Genomic DNA, 22452 nt, shown 5'->3' with positions numbered 1-22452 from the left:
GTTGAAAAAAAGCAAATTGAGTTTTCAAAATGTTTCCTATAATGAGCTCTTTGTAAAAAGAGATATTAATTTACACAGATGTGTGTCTTTTGCCATGCAAGATAGGGTTGCAAAACTTTCCGTATACAGGGTGCATAGGAAAGTCCCTTTATCCTGGAGTAATTCGCGATTCTAGAGGCGTACTTTCAACTGGAAAAAGTACGCAAATAACGTGTAGATCTTAGATACGTCTTTCACGTTGCTAGGGGTTGTGTAGTTATTAAAATAATAAGTTTTAAACTTTTTTATAAGCGGACACACTGTGCTCAAAAAACCAATTAGAAAGTTGTATAGTCTCTTCTGAGCCCGACAAAAAACTCCATGTTTTCAAGTGTAATATTCGCGAAAATATTTGAATTCGAAAAAATCTCTCTGTGAATGAAGGAAAAAAACGCATAAACTTATGGACGCGCTCATTCTACGCTTCATATGATGTTTTGTTCCCATTTTTTTAGCAATTTTTGAATTCAAATAATATCTGAACGAATATTGCACTTAGAGACGTATAATTTTTTTTTTGTGGGGGGGGGGGGGGAGCTATGAGAGACATATTATGTTCAGGAGAGAGAGGGCAACAACTTTCCAATTGGGTTTTTGAGGTTTGTTAGTATAAAAGTTAACATTTTTGTTTTAATAACTATACAACCCCGTGCATTATGAATCACGTATCTAAGAACTACACGTTATTTGGAAACTTTTTACAACTAGAAGTATGCCTCTAGGATCAACGGTTCGCGAGTTACTCTTGGATAAAGGAACTATCCTGTGCACCTTGTATACGGCATTATTCCACCATATTTTGAAAACTTTCTCTGTGCCTAAAAAAGTGTTTCCCTAAAGTTCGAGAACAATTAACCGAAGGAAAGAAATACTCTATATAATTTTTATATTATTTATACTGTTCGCATATTCCTATACTCATAAGTGGTTTTTCTCAAAATGTGCGTCGCGGCTCCTAGGAGGGTCGACAACCTTTATCAGTATCGTCACGGTGAGCTGTAGATATTGATTTGTATTCGTATTTGTGCTTTGAAAAGGTTCTTTTATAAGTGTGTAAAATATATTTGCCATGAATTTTTGGGGTGAAAGAGTCTCGGATAACAAAAGTTTGGGAACCACTGTGTTACAGGCTCCTCGAACGGAAGGGGGCAAATCACCGAGAGCATGATGCATAGTGAACGGGGCGCGAGGGCGAATGTTCACCTCCCGTCTGTGCTAATAATATAATCTTTTCACAGAAGAGAATGGGTGATCACACCCACAATGCCCCCCCCCCCGCCTAAAGGACTATTATAGAAATTTTTGTTTTCGTCAAGAGGACGGGGTAGTGGCAGGATTTTAAAGAAGGAAAGAAACTTTTTGGTTTTAACTTTGAGCAAGTTACTCTATTAACACATTTCAGTTTGTTATCATAAAGACACGAGTAGTACCTTCACAAGCCTCTTGTGCTGGGTTAAACTTCTGTCGCAATGGTGAAATCATCAGAAAATATTGCGTATCCGTTTGGATGGGTCGCAGTAATCTCAAGAGCTTATTATCCGCTTATGCCTACATTACCCCAGAGGAAGGGGGGGGGGGGAATACAAGAAAGAAAGAAAATAAAAGAAATATAAAGGGAAAACAGAGTACAGTAAATTTCTCTTCCTCCCTCCCTCACCTACGTGTTCGCTTTCTCTTTTTTTTTAATACAGTGTATATAGTAGAAAGATAATATTATACGTGGGGAAGATCACTAAACAGAGTATAGAAAGAGCAGGGAGGGAAAAAAAACAACGATTTCTATTCACAGGGTTACAATGAAGCTTCGCGATGGTAAGAAAAGATGTGACAAAAAAACAGGGAGAGCTGGAATGAATTTCTTCCATTTGCGTTTGGCGTTATCATTAACGGGGTTTCAACACCGGAGTTGCTATCTAATTCGATAATGTATGTTTTTAGCCGGCGCTTAACAATTGCTCTAAAACGTAGAAAATGACGTAACAAAATATAGTAAAAAAAAGTGTCTTGATATTACGAGCACGAATATTCACTAGTTTTTAAATTTAACTCAAAGGCATTATTTGGGATTTTTTTTTTTTCGAAACGAACGAGGAAACATAAAACGTTTGTACACCTGGAAAAATACCAGGTGTATTTTTTTCCCCTCAACTTTTTCACGCAATTTTTTACGTAAATTGGTTTTACTATTTGTTACTACAGCGTTCTCAATTAATTTTCTTACCGGTGCGCGCGTTGACGAGATATCTCGCCTCCTTAAAAGTCTCAGCATCGACAAGCCCAGATATTTTGTAAAGCTGATTTCTTGATGAAACACATTTCCCAGTACCCTTTACTTTGCACCTGCTGAAAACCAGAAGAAAGCTTACTTTATTAAAAAAATAATAGTAATCTATATAATGACATGACTTGATTGATTTTCACTGACTCATCATCGCCGATCCGAAACCGCTGAAGTTATGAATATGAAATTTGGTCAGTAGTTTCATTTCATGAAGTAAAAACCCATTAATAAAAGGGTTTTTAAAAATTTGACCCCCAAATTTTAAATATTTGTTCAAATTTTAAAAATTTGAATTGATAGAAAAGAGGGTTCAAATGTTATATATAGAAATCACGCCGAGTCGAAACCGCTGAAACTATAAATACGACATGTGGTCGATACTTTCATTTTATCACGTAAAGACTCCGTGAGAAGGGGTTTTTAAAAATTCGGCCCCCTCCCCCAAGAGGGGTCATAAGAGGGTTCAGAGGTTACATAGATAAATCACGCCGAGCCAAAACAGCTAAAGCTATAAATATGAAATTTGGTGAGTATTATATTTTATAATATACACAGAATCCCTACGAGACGGGATTTCTGAAAATTTAATCCCCCAAGAGGATCCAAATGTTGTATGGGGAAAATTATTGCAGAACAATTTTCCGATTACCAAATCACCGCGAGCGAAGACGTGGATTACAGCAAGTAATAATATATACGGAATTTTACACTGGATTTAGTGATTTCTACCCGGTCGCCAAAAAGGGGTTATCAATTTAAATGTGGAAACTTCAAAACACAACTACTGTATTTTCAACCGTCTTTTTCTCATTTTCTTTCATTTACCTGAAAAAAAGAAAAAAAAAATTGCGCAGAGTAGGTATCAGGTAGAATCATTCGTGTGCAACGTGGCACAAATCTCATTTTAAATGCTCTGTCATCACAGTAATATTCCCACTCTCATTTGCGATCGTACTCATGGCAAGCAATTTGCACGTGGGAATTTCCAATTTCCTCAATCATACCGGCCGTGAATAACGTATATAGAAATTATAATTATAAATATTATCGTCATTGCACATGTCAAGAAATGTTCATGACGAGCACTTTAGCATGAGCTTCCCGTTATAATTTTTTGTCCAACGTTCAAGATGCAAATAAGCGTAAATGAAAAAAAAAAAAAAAAACCAGCTGCAACCACATAAATACAATCTAAATAGATCCTGCTAAAAAATATATTTTCCTTAAAAGACGAGAATTTTGTGGAAATGCGTACTTTGACGAAAGCATTCACGTTAACTTATTGTTGTTTTTTCCTCTCTTTTATACTGTATTTGCACTATGATATAAGTTTCGGTATTGTCATCAGGAGTGCAGTCAAACACGGTTGTAACGACGTTGAAGATTCCGCTGGATTCTGTCGTTATAACTGACGTATCATTACAGCCGAGTTCCACGTTTTCAAGGTTTTATGGTAAAAATTATAATCACAGATGCAATTAAATATTTTCATGAAACTTTTTTTTTTATCATAATGATTCAGGTGACGATATTTGTTATAGAAAAATACGAGAAATTGGGATCATAAATGCCAGATATCGCCAAAAGATATTGTCAATTGTCGATAAAGTTGCCAAAAACTGCTTATAAAAACCCCCTTAGTGAGAAAGAAAGTACATACCAGCAAATTTGCAGCGATTTAAAATGTATTTCAGAAAAAAAAATTAACATGGCAAATAAGTGTGAGGTGATTATTTATAGTAATGTATATTGATTTCAACGGAAATTTAAAAATATGCAAAAATTACTTTCATCTCTTCCTATTGTGGTCAAGATTAAGAACTAAAATAAGCTTCACTTTTCTTTCAAATCGAGCGCAACTCCGGTCTATTGCCATGGGCAATTCAATTTGCTAACGAAATGAGTTGCACCGGAAGCGTACATGTGTACCTGATCGTCTGATTGCATATCTAGTGTTGCACGTGCATTTTAGAGCAGCCATCTATTTTCAACCTATCAATAGAGTGTGATGATTGAATATTTGTACATTGAAGACCTGTCGTGGAGAGACTTTTTAAAGGTGAGATCGACTCACATTCACATCTCGAAATCGGGAACTACCACTGTGCCGCCGGTGGGGTTCCTGGTCATCGCGATACGAGTCCGTCACTACGACCACACGACCGCGCAGCGGCAGAAAGTTTCCTGAAAAAACAGAAACCAGTAGAAAATGGGCCATTTTACGAAGGAAAAAGATGGAAAGAACAAACAGTACGGGTTCCGAGAAAGTACGGTAATGTCGCGTAACGGGTCATGTAAATGAAGAGCACGTTGGAGCGTCAAATTTCTTATAAATACTGTTTTGAACATTAGACATCAATAGAATAACAGACTGACATATATTCCCTGATTGAGAGAAGCTCTTATTCTAGGAAAACGCTATAAAAGAAGTCAGGTTAATAAAGTGTTCATCAGAAATTTGTATTTTTCGTGGTTTCAATCACACATATATTACGGTCTTTGTATATATGGTGGAGATTACAATAGTAATATTCGTCCTATAATTAATCTACAAAAAAAAGTAATTCGACTAATATATAATGACTATAACACCCAGTCTAATATTCTTTTCCGTAATGCTGACGTCTTAACTGTTCGTCAGCTGTACTTGCTAAAAGTTACAATTACTCTGTACAAAAAACAATACCATTTGCCCATGCGCACTACAGTAAATCCACGTAGACCAAATTGTATTTTTTCTATTCCACATGCACACAAAGATATTTTGCAAAAACACTTCATTTTCATAGCGCCAAGGTTCTTCAATTCAATACCTTATGAAATGCAAACAATTACAAATCTGCCTCATTTCAAAAGAAAACTTAAAGAATATCTTCACTCAATAAATGATATTGAAATTTATTTTCACATAGCTCCATAACTGCAAATCTTATTAATCCCTTTTTATGTGTAATTAAAGTAGCACTCCGAAAGCCAGCCACAATATGTACATGTATATACACACACACATTTCTTCCCTCCCCCTTTTTCTTTTTTACTTCAATGTAATGAACACATTATAAATATTTACTAATTAATTTCGAAATACTTGTACTACTAATTAACTTGATTTTGTATTTATGATTATTTTTGTGTTTGAATTTATGTATATATATATTTTTTTTCCCATGAAACGTTGTATCAGTTTTTAATTTTTTTTTTCATGATCATAACCCCAGTATTGGCAGCCATTTGCCTCTTGGGTAGTGTTATTTTTGCGAATGTAACTGTTATTTAATAAAATAAATTGAAATTGAAAAAAATTGAAAAAAAAAACTGAAGCACAAAAGTTACGAAAAACGTGTCCTTATAACTGAGTTCGCGGCATATTCATCGGCGTTATAAGGAAGGTTAACATCATTCTCTACGGGATTGAGCCGGGACTTCAAATTGTTGATTTTATAGCCGAGTTGTCATTATAACGAATTTGACAATATTTACTGTGGTAACAGATATACAGGGTGTCCCATAAATTCCTAAATAATAGTTTGAAAATTCATAAAAACTGAAATTGTGTGCGGTTTTTGCGGAAAGGCAAAACTCAGGAAGATGGGGAGGGGGGATATTTTTGATACAGAAAAAAAAATTAGTTTCAATTTTTGTCGATAGTAGGAGCTGCGTGAAAGAAACTCACTGGAAATATGCAAACCAGAGTCCTTTAAAATGCAGGGTGTACGATTAACAGCTCATTTCTGAATTTCCCTGTTATTGACGCTTGCATAAAGTTTTTATTGTGATCTCAAATAACTTCACCAATAGTGTTTTATCCACATTAGTGGATAAAACACTATTGGTGAAGTTGTTTTACCTCAGCCACACGAATAGCCGAGTGAAGCTTTACGAACCCAGAAAAGATTGAAGGGAGGTTCGGATCCATAATACTGTGATTTGCTTCTCTGTGCAGCGCTTCCTATTTTTCCTGTAAAAGAAAATATCCCCTTCCGTGAGCATAACTTTTTCTCAAACCGCATTCAAAGATACCGATCCCTTTAATGTTTATGAATTGTTAAACTATTTACTAATTTATGGGATACCCTGTAGAAAATATAATAGGCATTGCTGTGTGTGTCGGGCATGAACATTGGACTCATATTTCTTTCTAAATCTAGGTCTTCGAACTGGTTCTATATTGTTCCTTACCTATTTCTCGCTCAAAGAATAAAACGCAAATAAATAAGTAGAAGCAATTTTTATGGACACTTACCACATCTGTACCACTAAAAAAAAAAAAAAACAGTAAAAGAAATTGATTTCTTTGATAGTATTTTACCAGGTGTATCAGAGTAAAGAAAACCTATACGCTTGGTATTCTAGGCATGACCTTAAGATTTTGAAAAACCTACTATGCAGTGAGTTCGTCGCAGGGTGACACACATAAGCCTTCTCCCTGATGGGCGGATTTGTAATAACGGTGTTGCTAATATGATGCAACCGCTCGCACAAGAACCACACACTTATAACCCTGAAGCGACAGAAAAAACATGACATAACATCGTTAACCCATTAAGTCATATCCTGCCGCTACAAATGGACGAGAGAGATTGGAAAAAAAAGTATATATGCAGAGTACGCATGCGACATGCATACCGACATGGGTATAACTTCTATAGGTGGGAGGGGGGTTATGTTGACATAATATTATTCACTGAAGTGTTGACGCGGTTGATTGTTTGTGAGGTGAGCAACTAAACGGTCCCTTTTCACTTGCAAATAATTCTTATACGGATAATATGTGCATTCATTTCTGACCTGTGAGGCATTTTACGGCCCATGCAAGTTTCTTCAGGCAACAACCGTTGTCGCAATCAGTTGGAGGTTAACGTTACAGTGAGATTGTCAAATTATGTGGTTTTTGTTTTGTTTTTTTTTTTCTGGTGACGTTTTGTAAACAAAATAATTATAAATTATCTCTCATGTCATTTGAGAATGGAAAAACAACTAATATATGCGAGGTATTTAATTCATGAATTTGAATCACATCGTTGTTTGTTTTGTTTTTCTTATCCACAAATTATAATGTGTGATTGAGGTATACAGTATTTGTGGATCACGTGATTCCCCACAAACATAATCTCGTTTTGCAATCACGTTAGCCTAGAACCATTTCCTAGGTAAAATCCGAATTAATAAGCATTTCAGGAAAAAAGGAAAGTCAGCACCATATGATTCTTATTTACTTTTCAAACGTCAGAATTTCTTAATTTTATGCAAATGATGAAACATTCTGTGAGTAATGATTATTTATTGATAGTTATGGTTAAATATTCATAATATAAGTCTTAAAAAAATAAAATAAAAAATATCCACAATATCCATAACTTGATTTAAGTCGAGATTAAGTCCTTTGTTATAACTTTTAAAAGCTTAATCTTGCCATCACGGAAGTCATTTTTCGCTCTTGATCGAAGATTCAATTCACGTTATTCGAAGTTATTATTTAAGTTTACTTATCTATTTATTTTTTGTCAAAAGGAAGTTTTTATTTATTTATATAATAAAATAATACGAAATTTTTATGGGATAGCTAGCTTGTGAGTCCCGAAAATTAGTAATTTTAATGTAGAAGGTGTGAACGAAAAATCCTTTATAGACACATTTTAAAAATTAATAACAAATCAACCAATTGACATAAGAAGGTGCAGTTTTGTACTAAAATACTTATCATGGCTAGAAGTTTTTTTTTTTATTTAAATTAAAAATAAAGTTCAAATTGCACTCATTTCATTCCGTGCACTGCCCAGGCTCTATCGACCATTGTCAATTTTAGCCATTGCCCGGATGAGGGGGCTGGGCGATGTCGGGTGCTTTATTATGCATATAAAATATAAAATACATGAACATTGAATATAAAAACACATTATTAAAAAAAAAAAAAGTATATACAGATTTAAATATTTCTATTATACTGTACAATATACAATTTATTCCGATGAGCTCCTCTGATGTCCTTTCCAGCTTTATTGAGCCCGGCCCCCTGTTCCTCTCTGTGGCCAAGCGCCAGGTCCTGAACCATGTTTTCCCTCATTGGCTTGTTGGCTCGGGTGAGCCCTCCGCTGTGGCCAGGCCAGGTCCTGGACCACGTCTTCCCTCGTAAATTGCACTCACAGGTGAAGCTGTGAAACGAAAAACACGACATAACTCATAAAAAGCAACACAAACACTACACAATGAATGTTTATGATAATTGGCGTTACATAAAACTATCATATTTCGACGTGAGCACCCTTTTAGATGCAGTTCAGTACGCAAGTTATGATAAGCATTAATTATGCACTGTTTGTGTGACATTTTATGTGTTATGTCGAATTTTTCGTTTTACTGCTTCACCCGTGAGTAAAATTTAAACTTTGTTTTCAATTTATCAAAACTCTCTGGGGCTACATGATAAGTAAAATACTTATCGGTGTAGTATTACTTCAAACCGTACCTTTTTATGTCAGTTGGTTGATTTGTTATTAATTTTTAGAATGTATCCAGGACTTCTCTTCTATCCTGTATATTAAATTTAACTACATATGAAAAAAAGAAAAGAAATTCACAAGTATAATTTAGAACAGTGGTTCTCAATCTTTTTTAGCTTATGACCCACTTTGAACCATATTTTCTTCTCGTGCTCCCCCCCCCCCTCGTCCTACCTAGGGCCCCCATACCCTCATGAAGGAGCAAAACACTTTCTACCTACTGAATTTAGTTTTAGTCCAAACTAAATTTATAATGAACAAAAATTTTATAGATAAGGTCAATAAAAGTGGGGGGAAGGGGAGATTGCCACCTTTCTTAAAGAACAAATTATATGGGAATAATAGGTCTGTGCGAAATGCTGGACGATCCAACGAACCTACACAATAAATCGCCCCTACCGACACATCATTATAGGTATGCATCTTACCGTGGGCTGAAGTTCAGTGAACTTCCTTCTTTTGGGAATTCTATGCATGGCTGTCTCACTATAATGGTTTCCAAGGCGAAATGATATTCCGGTGCGCCCCTTTGCGCAATCGAAACAGCTTACATATTTACACTCAAAAATACCATATGTGACCATGAAGGGCCTCCATGAGCACCCCAAGCCATGCCCACATAGGTTTAGATGGCTCTTGCTTCATGGACTTCTGGATTGTGAAAGTTTAGTCACACTTTTCCCCCAACATAATTTCACTTGAAAAATCGGTTTCTTCATATCTCTCTGCGGGGGCCCCTTCACCACTTGTCATGACTCCCCTTTCATCTGATTTTTACTCGTGGCCCCCCTAAGAATATCACAGGATCGCAAGGGGGCCATATGGTCCCAGGTTGAGAAACACTGATTTAGAACAACATCGGCAACAAGAAAGCAATCAATAAATTTTAAAAATCAGTATTTTTACGTATGCAATTCCTGAAATTAACTTTTTCTTTTCATTCACTTATTAACCAGTGGAATACGCATGGGGGGGGGGGGTAGGGGTTCATGCCTACCTCCCCCCCGAGACGATTCAAAAATTTAAAATATGTATAATCACATTATTGTAAAAAAATATATAATTAAAATATCTAGATAAAATACCTTTTATACGTTATTTCAATCAATTTTCGTTAGTTTAAATGCCTTGTGAAGGTTGGTAACTCAAAATTTCTCTAATACAAATACAAATACAACGCCACAACAGGCAAAATGCCCAACGAGGTGGCTGATAAAAAGATGCCCATAAAAATATGGATGTCATATGTTTCAAAAATACAGCAACCCCATTCAAAATGCAATTAACACAAATTATAAACAATATATACACATGATAAAATATCATACAATGCCCATAAAGAATACTTATGGTTGTCTTATTCTAAGAATGGATAGCTTCTCGATTTACCCCAACATGTTTATCGTATTTCTTTTTTAAACGTGTCAATTGTGTTACAATTTACTACCTCCGGGGGTAAGCTATTCCATTTATTACCAACCCTATTAGAGAAAAATTCCCTGCGACACCATAACCTTGCATTGTCCCTCACTAATCGATACTGGTGTCCCCTTGTAAAAGCAGTTGATTGGCGGTGTACTAAAAGTTCATGGTCCATCCTATCCATCCCATTGAAAATTTTGAACACTTCGATCATATCTCCTCGACACCTGCGTTCATCCAATGTAAACATATTCAAAAAATGAAGTCTCTCTTCATAACTCAAGCCCTGTGTGCCAATAAGGACACGCGTAGCTCTTCTCTGCACCCCTTCAATCAAGTCTATGTCCCTCTGTAGGTATGGTCTCCAAAACCTTACAGCATACTCCAGTCCAGGACGAACTAAACCTCGAAAAAGCGGAAGAATGACTTTAGGAGAACGCGAAGAGACCTTTTTGAAAATGAGACCAAGCATTCTATTCGCTTTTTTGACAACCGCTGAACAATGTTCAGAAAACTTAAGTCGCTCGTCAATGAGAATTCCCAAATCGGTGACTCTAGTTGCATCCGGGATAGTGACACCATTCAACTCGTAAGATAACCATGGGTTGTTCGAACCAAAATGAGCGACCATGCACTTATCTACGCTAAACGTCATGCCCCATTCATTTGCCCATGCTGTAATCTTGTTTAAGTTGGTCTGGAGCAACTCCCTATCGCTTTCATTCCCGATTACCCCCATTAGCTTCACATCATCTGCGAATTTGCTAGTAATTCCATCGATACCCTGATCGAGTTTGTCGATAAAAAGTGAAAAAAGTATGGGGCCAAGGACACTTCCCTGAGGAACTCCACTTGTGACGTCTGTCCAACCAGAGAATTCCCCGTTCACCATAACTCGTTGCGACCTATCTCTTAACCACGATTCTATCCAATTCAGCAAGTTGCCCCCTATTCCAATCTCGTGTAAACGCTTCAAGAGTTTGCCATGTTGGACCCGATCGAATGCCTTCTGGAAATCAAGGTAAACAACGTCGACATTTTTGCTCTTACCCAAAGCCTTAGTCACGTAATCATAGAAGCAAAGGAGGTTAGTTACACATGACTTCCCCTTCCTGAACCCATGCTGATTATCCGACAATAATCCGCCATGTTGGACCCGATCGAATGCCTTCTGGAAATCAAGGTAAACAACGTCGACATTTTTGCTCTTACCCAAAGCCTTAGTCACGTAATCATAGAAGCAAAGGAGGTTAGTTACACATGACTTCCCCTTCCTGAACCCATGCTGATTATCCGACAATAATCCGCCATGTTGGACCCGATCGAATGCCTTCTGGAAATCAAGGTAAACAACGTCGACATTTTTGCTCTTACCCAAAGCCTTAGTCACGTAATCATAGAAGCAAAGGAGGTTAGTTACACATGACTTCCCCTTCCTGAACCCATGCTGATTATCCGACAATACATTATTCTCGTCTATCCACTTCACAAACTGCCTTTTGATGATAATTTCCAAAATTTTCGAGAGGGAGCTCGTCAAACTCACTGGACGATAATTAGACACCACCTCTCTACTACCCTTCTTAAATATCGGAACAACGTTAGCCAGTTTCCAATCTCTCGGGACGATACCCTCAGCAACACTACTCCTGAATATCTGTGCGACTGGCCCCAACAATTCATTAGCACCTTCCCTGAGAACCCTGGGATAGATATCATCTGGTCCTGGAGCTTTGCTTGCACATACATTTCTTAGAAGATTTAGGACCTCCACGTCTTCTACTTGAATATCGTTGAGGGTTTTATTACCCCATGCAACACCCGTATATCGAATATCATTATCTCCATTAAAAACCGACGCGAAAAAGTCATTGAAAGCACTACACATGCCTACATTGCTCTCTACCTTAGAGCCTCCTATCGAGAGGGGGCCAACTGTCCCCTTACATCCATTATTGACGTATCGAAAAAATGATTTTGGGTCAGAGCCAATGTTATCTGCCAACCTAGATTCAACTTCCTTTTTACTATCCCTTATCGCTTTCTTCAACAGTCTTCTTTTATCAGTAAACAATGATAGGTCACCACGTCCACTTTTATACTCTCTGAATACTCTTTTCTTTTCAAGATAAAGGTTCCGCACGCTATCCGTGAACCATAGAGGGTGTGATGTACAAACACGCTTTTTTCGAACAAAGGGTATGACGTCGTGCAAAACAGAGGACAGCTTCGTACTAAATTCTTCCCATTGACTTACCACCCCTACTGATTCCAACCGGTCTTTGAAAACTTCCGCTAACCTTCTTCTCAAAACATCAAAGTTAGTTCTCCGAAAACAAGGAACCAGTCTTTTGTTATCAACCTTACCCGAGGAAAAGTTACAGTGAAATCTGACGATACGATGATCACTGGAAGAAAACTCTTCCCCCACCGAAACATGTTCAACTAGATCCTCAGAACTAGTAAGAACTAAATCCAAAATAGCAGTACCCCTAGTGGCTTCTGATACATGCTGATACAAAAAATTTTCGAACACCAACTTAAGAAAGTCTCTTTCATACTGATTTCCAGATGAAAGGTTCTCCCAATCAATACCCGGGTAATTGAAATCCCCTAGTATGAGAACCCTCTTTCGCTTACACATGTAGGAAATTTCATCATGCATTTTGGCAATGTAGTTTTGATCCCTATTCGGTGGATTGTAACAAACCCCAACAATAAGCTTATGACGTCTTTCGCTCTCAAGTTCAACCCATATGGTTTCAATATCACTTCTCTGCACGTTACACTCTCTAGCCTTCAAACAGGATTTCACGTATATCAACACTCCACCCCCTTTCCTATCAGATCTATTTCTCAAAAAAGTATCGTATCCTGAGATGTGTAAGAAAGATTCATCCCCATCCTTTGCCCAAGATTCTGTAATGGCTATAAGATCCAAGCCCTCCACAACTATCATAGTTTCTAAAAAATCTTTCTTATTACCCAAGCTCCTGGCATTTATTAACACACATCTTAATTTGCCCGGTGATTTAGTGTCAATCGAGAAGCCATCCAAGTCAGAGGTGGGTAATTTTCCGTCAATACTGTTGTGATTATCATTAACTAACCCGCATTTTCCCGACTACGTGGTCTGGGAGTAAAAAACCTGACCTAAGACTATCGTAAACCTCCCAGACCCCTCTCTTATTTAGATGGATCCCATCCGAACGAAGCCACCTATCGGTAAATGCGGGAAGCTCCAAGAACGTGACCCCAAGTGAGGAGCAAATGTCCTTCAGGCCTATATTGAATTGATGGATCCTACTCCTATATCCCCTACTACCCCTTGGCAGCACTGGAATCACTGCCACATCTGAACCCCCCTCCCTAGCGGATAATAGTAAATCCCGGTATTCTGACAGAGACTCACTAATATTCGCTCCTACCTGATTTGCTCCCACCCACAGAATCACCCGCAAGGGCAACTTTCGGCGATGAAAAACGTCTCGAACGTTGCCAATCTTCCCCCCAGGAAGACAACAGCGCTCGAAACCCCGAAAATCCCTACACACTCGGTTCCCAAGTTCCCTAACCATAGAATCTAAAAGGAATTCCTTGTGCTAACCCCCCCCCCCCCCACACACACACACACAAACCTTTTGTGCCCCCTGGATTAAACGCAAAACTTCATCTTTATATTGACCATCTACAACACATGAATAAAAATGATTTCCACATGATTTTTCTCTCTCAAATGTACACAATATTAGTGATTTCAAACGTGGCGTGTGTAAAATTGCCCGCGTACAACAAGGGAAAAAAGCACCAAGCCAAATGAGAAAGGGAAAAGAAATTCCACAAACATAATTTCAAAAATCTGTAGCAACAAGAATATAGTCAACGAATTATAAATTTTTATTTGGCTACACATGCAAGGCCTGGAACGAACCTTGCATCTTTTCATTCAGCTGCAAACGTTAATTCATCTTATAGCAACCACCCCTAAAACCAAAAAAATAAAAATGATTTACACATTATTAAAAGACACAACATCAATGATTTCAAACGCGACATGTAGAATTGCTCACGCAAAGCAAAGCAAAATAAGTTTTAAGCCAACAACAGCAAATTCTAATTCAATTGTCTCAGTACAAATCGATTCTAAAAAAGAGCATAATCTACTTTATTTTACCATTTGCTGAGTCGAAGTTTGATCATAGACCAATTAGCATAGCGAGATGAAAGTTGCTGAGCTGCAGTGCAAGGTCCATAACCTTCACAATATCTCCAATTTTTGAGTCTTTATTTCTTGAATAAAACTGGCAACTTGGAAAGATTTGATGTTCTTGGATCCGGTCATTGTCTTTCGCGCTGCGGTTTCTTTTTTTTCTTCTACTCCAAGGCTGAGTTGCTTTCCTATATTGGCCAATAGCGCATTTCTTTCTTTTACCTCAATATCGAAGCGGAAGAGAAACTGCTTTTAATTGCAGTTTGAATTCGTGATGTATATTCAATTACTTTTTTTAGGCAAAAAACGTCGCTAATGTTCATATCGATTAACGTCATATTCAGGTGTAACGCAATTGGGGAAACTGAAAGGGGTTAGTAAATAGGTAACTCCAAATTTTTTATAAATTTTTTCGGCAAACACAAAAAAGGTAATAAAATTTCGATTTTCTAGTTGCGACGATAATTTTTCTTCCATTTATTGCTCATCACTTTTTTCAATTAAATGGCTCTTATTAGCATGAAAAATATCTCCCACGTGCGGTGAGTTAAAGAGGGAATCATTTGATTTTTCTTTTATCGCAGAATTACTGTTTCGTCAGATTCATATCCGATTACATCTAGCTCATCCATCACATTGTCTGCTTTCCAATTTTGTAAAATCACATTTCATTCAATCTAACGTATTTTGAAGCCAGTACGATCGCCTAGTCTTTTGTGAATGAATGAACGCCAAAACTCTGCCACCGGAGTTATCCGGTGGCAGAGATCTTTGCCGAGACCTCTTTCAGTGCAGGTTCGTGATAGTCTAGAACATGTACATATGTACCTAACAGTCTGAGTGCATATATAGAGTTGTGTCAGATATTTCAATGCTGCATCTATATTTAAAAAGTGAAGTTAATGAGTGACTATTTGTACCGTTGTAGGCATGTTGCTAGCTGTGGTGAGACTTTTTCAATGGAGAGATCGGCTCGCATTCACGCCTTTAAGTTGGAAGTCACAGAAAACCAACTTTAGCTCACCACCACTGTGACGTTGGCGGGTTTCGAACTCCGGTACTCGTGATGCAGTTATTCGCAGCAGATTAAATGATGCCAAAATTTTTTCGAACATTTTTTAAATTATAATCATACTTCTACGAAAGACGGTTGAAGAGACAAAGGCCGCATTAGCACTTACAGTATACACACACACCCTGTATATTCTCTGTCAATTATTTTTCTTATTTGCGATTCATCAATTTAGAATTTTCATTAGTTCTTCAACAGTTTCTTTCATTAGTTCCTAATTTTAATTGGTTTTGAAATTATTTCTTTCATAAACATGAAATTTTCTTCAGTTGGAGATTTTTATTAATTTTTTGTTTTTAATATACGTTTAATTGCGTCAATGGTTTTTGTATAGATATTTTTTAGCAGTACTACACTATATATTTTGCAATAATGTATGCATTTTTTTATATAAAATTCAAAATTTTGGATGCCGATTCCCTTTCCCCACAGAATATATAAAATCGGGGCTATAAAGGGGGCCCCTGAATGTATTAAGACACATATCTGGCCTTGCTAATATTTTCGCGTATAGTATGCCGGCCATGTACTGAAAAAGTGAATCTCGAATCATTTTTCTTACCATTCCTTTACCACCAGGAAATTTTCGAATTGCCGAAATGCAGTATTAAATAACATTACCGCTTAATCTTTTGCTTTCTTTCTCTTTGGGAACCATTAACTAATTGCACATTCAACTACGTCAAGGAATGGAGAGAAAACACATCCGAACGACAACCAAATGCGTCAAAGGAGAAGGAAACGTTAAAAAAAAAAAGACCGAATTCCTCCTTCATAACACGATGTAACTGCTGGTATTAAAAACCATTCAAGCGAAAACTTTTAGTTCAGATCTTTCTTTAGGACGAAAAAAATTGAATGACAACGTCATCGAAGCTTTTTTCTTTTCGAATCTGTAAATACGATGAAGGCCACGGGAAGAACCGCCCATGGTGTGCAATGAGTGAGCGACAAGTGCGGTGGCACTAGGCCCCGCGCTTTGCGAGGCCCCGCACTCACGGTTAATTATCCGAGGCTTTTTAACGAATTCTTAAATTATTTCTTCTATTAATTCTGAATTTTCATCGATTTTGGAGTATTTCTATACTGTTAATTCTGAATTGCCATCGATACTGGAATTGTTTTTCTCATCACTTGTGGAATATTCTCTTATCCATTCTGGATTTTTTTAAAATCAATTCTGGAATTATTTCTTTCATTGGTTTTGATTTTTCATTAATACTGGAATTATTTCTTCCACCAATTCTGAATTTTCATCAGTTATGAAATACCATTGTTATGCGATGGTTCGTTTAAATTTCCATCAACTCTGGGGGTAGGATTTTGTATGCACTAAAAATGAAACGTCGTTGCCGATTGGTAAAAAATCCTGAAATTCAGGTTTTCCAACCTTGACATTGAATTTTTGGAGCATATAAAAATACTAGCCCTTCAAGGACACTGGTGTGTGGCTGTAAATAGATTAATCATCTGATGGTAACTCGTGGGGGAAAAAATTGGCAAATGGGGGAAATTTTTTAGCTTTGTGGGAAATTTTGAGTTTTTTCCAAAAATAAAAAGAATTATTTATTTATTTATTTTAATTTTGTGCAATGCTTTTCTAAAGCTAAAAAACCGTACTTGGCTGAGTATTTTCACTTATAGATGGCAGCACATTAACTCTGAATTTGTAGGGTAAAAACACTCAAAAGGGAAATTTTTGAAAGACATTGACTAGATGAGATTATATATATAGTTAGTAAAACGAAGAATTTTTGTTCATACAAAAATAAGTAATGGTTCAGAATAATTTAGACTGCATAAACACTTCTCATTTTAATATTATTTTGCTGAAACTAATGTTATTTGAGATAGGAATGCAAAAATTGTTTAAGACGTATTTTTCGTTTTATAGGACATATTTACAGTTTTTTAAGAGCATAAATGCATTTTTTTATAGAGCATATTTTAGAAGATTTTGGAGCATAAAAATCCTAGCCCTATTGATTCATTAAACTTCACTCACAGTTTGAAAAATCGATGGCAGATGGCAGCACTGTAACAGAAGCATATGGTCCGGGTCTTCGTTGAGATAGAACGACGGACCGTGAGCTGGTTCGTAGCAAAGCGCTTGTAGAGCGCTCTTCAAGCGCTTTGGTTCGTAGGAGGTGCTGGTTAACAGCCCCTGTTCTGCAGATACACCTGCTTTCTAGAGGTCTCTAGGATAACCTGTCCCAAACGGTGACGCCGTACGGGTTCATGGTCATTGATCCCGCACGGCTGCATTTGGTTAATTTCCTATTTGAAATACAGATGGTATATATAGCATTAATTTCATACATAATACTGGATACACACGCTCATTGTTAGGCACATACGGGCACTTCCGGCACAAACTGACTTTCCAATAGAAGAAGATACCCTAGAATAGTAAATTACCCATTATGGACATAGACCAAATATGCTCGATAAAGAAGTAGAGTTATTCCCAAACGGTAGGCTATACCACGGCCTCTAAGTGTTTGTAAGATTGCTCTGGGGTGCCGCATGATATTTTTACGGGTAAAATTATGTTGATCATAACAAAGGACTGTCAACCCCACCCACATCAACAACTGTGTTATATAGGCTGAGTACATCCACTCTCAGATAAAAATTGTTCAGTTTCTCCAATAATCGCAAAAACTTTTCCATTGACTTAGACGGCGAGGGGCAGAGGGGGGATATTACCCCCTCCATTGTACCCACTTTCAGTGATTCGCATAGCCCCCCACCCCCCTTCAGGGGCTTTGGTGCACACACTTCCGGCACAACTCACTAGGTGGTACGTTGCCCATATATGGCGATATAGACCTGAGTTGTGCCACGACCACCTAGATAACCTAGATGACTAGGTTATCTAGGTGGTCGTGGTTGTGCTCGATTCGATAAAAAGGTTAAGGAAACACTGCTCTCTCTATAGAAGGCGCTGCACGATATCACCAGAGCGCTTGCCTCTTCAAGCGCTTTGGATGTCACGTCATGTTTCAACCACAATTCAATCAACAATCAGTCCAAGTCGTCCCGAAGTGTGTGCATTGTAGTCGTACCGAAGCCGGCTGCCGAGCAGACGATAATTTTTGTTATTGTTAACAATTTGGTTTTATCGTCAGTAGTACTCTGGGAGTATTGTGATAGCGAGCGTTCCTCCATGACAATAGTGATCTTTCGTTTCTTATCGTTTCCATTCTTGCTATGGCCGCAGATGCCTCGACGACGACGACGATGAGCTCCCGCTTGGGAACCTCGGTCAAAAATACTTTTCTCAGGTGCCTGCACGTCTCTAGGCGTGCCTACAGGTCAACTGGTCGGCGGTTAGTGTTTGTGACACTCTTTTTTTCCTTTGTTCTCCTCTTTTTCTTCTATCAATTTGCTAAAGGAACCTTTTTATCGTGTATTGTATTTTTAGTACAATTCATGCCGAAAAATTTGCTCCCAAAGTCATTGGCGGTTAATTTTCCATTAGCGTCGTCAAAGTTATTTTATTACTTGCCCTGTACTTAGTATATTATGGAGATGATGGCAAATATATATTGAGGAGGGGAGACTGTGTGATATTGGAATTGTGGTGATTAAATAATTGTACCATTGTAGGCCTGTGTGTGGCAAAACTTTTAAACAGGGAAATCGACTCCCGTTCCCAGCTTGGGAACCCACCAAAAATGAATTTCAGCTGACCACCAACTGTGCCACCGCTGGGGTTCAAATTCAGGTCTTCACAATGCGAATCCACCACTACGATCATAAGACAGCACAGCAGTGTTGGAGTGGGAATGTTACCTCTCCCCATTCACTATATGCATTGCTTTTTTCTCCCTGGTTTCTAACTTGGAGGTCTAAATGCAAGCCAACCTTCCCCTTTGAAACTTACTCACCACCAAGGCGTAACAGATCTTACTACACTTTAATTTCTGGTAAAAACATTCATCACCAGTTCTATCTTGTGTGTCCAAGTCACATGCACAAAGTTTATATACAAATGCACAGTTTGTTTCCTTAATAATTAATTCAGACATAGCCTTGTAATATTTCAACACCAGAGATGGTGCTGCAGGTGCCAAGGACAGTGTCATTTGAAGTGAATGGGGAAAACAAGAGTATTTGGCGCAAGTTAGGTTAATTTTCCATAACTGTGGTCACCGCCAACATGGGCAACTTTTTTTTCGCAAGCAATCAATTCAAGATGGCCGACAAAGAACACATACAATTGCACAAAAAATTCAATTTATTACATGAAATAAATGTAATGTTTAGTAATGTGGAATAATCGATCGAAATGTACGAGGAATGCTGAAAACTATGAAGAAATGATACATAACAAATTGGATTAACTAATGCGGTTTTATAAAGAGTTGTGAAAGCTTGCAAACACTGTATCAGTCATCAAGGTTGCCAATTTCGGTGAGAAAAAGCTGCCACATTGGCACTGAATACACTTATGGAAAATCAACCGCTGTTGATCAGGCCAGAGACTACAGAGACCGCAACAAACCTACAACAGTACAATCTTCAATCATTACATTTCAGTCGTAGTTTAAAAAATAGATGGCAGTACTATAACAAGTATTACACAAAAACAAACTTTATATCAGGTTCACAACACAGACGTGCATATTCCAACATGTACCAATTTGTTAGAAGTTCCGCAGAGGATGAGGTGCATGTGTGGTCTAGTAGTGTAGTAGTAGCAGTAGGCCACTGAGAGATGGTTGTGAAGATGCTTGTTGCATCCATGTTAACCTTTGTGAATATATGTTTGTCATGTTATCCATTATTAAATGTTGTGTTTTTTACCAAATGATGCATCGTCTGTCATTATCAAATCGCCACTTACAGCCTCTGTTCTGAAGTGAAATAATAGTAAAGTGCCTCTGTGACCAGGGCTGTATGGTTAGTGAAGTGATTATCAACTGTTGGGCCATATTCCCCCTCCCCAGATTGTGGCCCTTGGCAGGGATAGAAAATTGCTAAAATTGCCACAATTTCAGATGTCTGCTATATTTTGCAGAAGTTGTGAAGTATTTTTTGTGAAATTGCATCACAATAGAAGTTGACTTTTCGATAAAATCATTTGTCCTCCCAGCAATTTTATTTCTTTTGGCCAAAAATGGAATTAGCTTGAGTCCCTCTCCCCAGGATTCTGCACCCACCCCTGCTTCCAACAATTCATAAAATTGGGTCAAACTATATGAATTGCCACTCATCCGCAGAACCTGACTTATTTTTTAAATTGCATCAATTTCTCCTGAATCTGAATGGCTGTACTTGATGAAACATTCGTGTATCCTTTAACAGAATGGAAAAGTTCATGAAAAAACTTATTATCGCACTGGAAAAACAGCAATGATGAATCTCTTCATCATCAGGAGTTGTGACGCAAAAGCCATTGGTAAATTCAGGGTGTCTACAATCATGGAAAAGTGATGAAATCCCGGAAAAGTAACGAAATGAAAAAGGGTCACGAAATAAATGAATTGTTAATATTGCAAGGAATGTAAAAATATAAAAATATCAAGAAGGCCCTCAAAAATTTTTTATGATTTAAAAATTAAAAAAATAAATGAATCATTTCTTCTATCGGAAATCTCTATGTATTTTGTGCCTTGGGGGCACCCCCTTCTTTTGAGCTGAGATAACACTGGTTTTTAAAGGAAAAAGTAATCCTGTGTACATTACTGTATACATGACGTCCAATCCACAATATCCTTGCTGGAGGACCAGGGAGGAGAATACAGGAACCTGAAAGATGACATCCGCAGTGCCATCATGCATGGGGAGACTTTGCTCAGCTGCATTAGGAGGCCAATGATGCAAATAACTAGCATGAAGAAATTCCCAGACAGTCTCATAAATGCTAGTACTGTTCAGAGGTTGCTGTTGCAGCTAGGTGAAACAGAGAAAGGTTTTGATTCTTTTTGGTTGGATCATGAGAAGCGACTCGGCCAGTGCCTTGAACTTAGAAAATTTGAACAGGCGTTCAAAGAGCTACAAGTTATTTTAGCTAGTGATCTCAGAGAGTTGTCAGAAATTCCTGAAGCTAGAGATTCAGTTCCAGAAGTAGACTCTTTGCTGATGGCCTTAGAACGTTTCAGAGATGACATAGAGGACGATTTAGATAAAGCAGACCAGCTGCAGCAATAAGGTGAAAAACTGATCTCTTCCAACCACTATGCAGTTGATTGTATCGCTCCGAAATGTGTCGAGTTGGAGAGGATGGTCGCGGACATAAGACAGCAAGTTGCTTTTAGGATTGAGATCTTAAAGAAGAACAGGGATCTAGGATCGAGAAGGCTAACAAGTGGTGTACAAGAGGCGTCGTAAACCTTCTCGCAGGCCAGCAGATTGAAAAATGCTCATCTCCTAGTTTTGCAGAGACTGCCTTAAACGAATTAGAATCATTTCTAGAAAGTTCTCACGAATTCAATTTGAAGGATCCACGGGAATTTCATACCCTTTTCAAAGGAGCCATCACTCCCGAGTCCAGAGCTCTGGTTCAGCAGGTTCTGAAAAGGATTGATGATGTCCAGATGATGTGTGAAAAGAGACGTTGCAGCTTTCAACGGATGGTTTCTCGTTCTACTCTACCTGTGTAGGCGGTCATTCCTGAGCCGGTAACCAGTGTTTCAGGTACAGGAAATCCCAGTTCCCCAGGGAAGTCGCCTGATGGAAGGCGGAAAATCACTAGAAAGACAAAGAATATACCCAAGGTCTAAATGAAATTCATATTGGGGTTATTTCACATGATTTTGTTGCCCTTTATTTTGTTATGTTTTATTTATCCCTTTTAGAGACAGACCGTCTTCATTTCTTTGATGACACCAAGTGTAATTATTGAAAAAGCCAGTGTGGTGGTCGAGTGGTTATATTGACGGATTCGTGATGCGAGGATCCGGGTTCGAACCCCACAGTG

At 37.8% G+C, this 22452-nt stretch overlaps 1 protein-coding gene across 5 annotated transcripts in view; it reads left to right on the top strand.

Annotated features, from left to right (window-relative positions):
* Positions 1-22452, top strand: part of LOC149076844 (pantothenate kinase 3-like) — a 56288-nt gene that overhangs the window by 12204 nt on the left and 21632 nt on the right. The window contains exon 1 of one of the 5 annotated variants that reach the window (XM_089244557.1): positions 18364-18856. The exons of 3 other annotated variants lie outside the window; for them this stretch is intronic. In XM_089244557.1, coding sequence (XP_089100683.1) covers positions 18738-18856 — 119 coding nt within the window. In that variant the 5' untranslated portion in view covers positions 18364-18737. Of the gene's footprint in view, positions 1-18363; positions 18857-22452 lie in introns of those variants that run through there. One more of the 5 variants, XM_089244558.1, reaches the window with a different exon arrangement.

Source organism: Pholcus phalangioides, unplaced genomic scaffold (assembly GCF_987345545.1).
Source record: "Pholcus phalangioides strain wild (caught in Gottingen) unplaced genomic scaffold, Ppha-v1.0 ptg000015l_1, whole genome shotgun sequence".
Taxonomy (NCBI): Eukaryota; Metazoa; Arthropoda; class Arachnida; order Araneae; family Pholcidae; genus Pholcus; species Pholcus phalangioides.
This window is presented reverse-complemented; position numbering and strand designations above follow the sequence as displayed.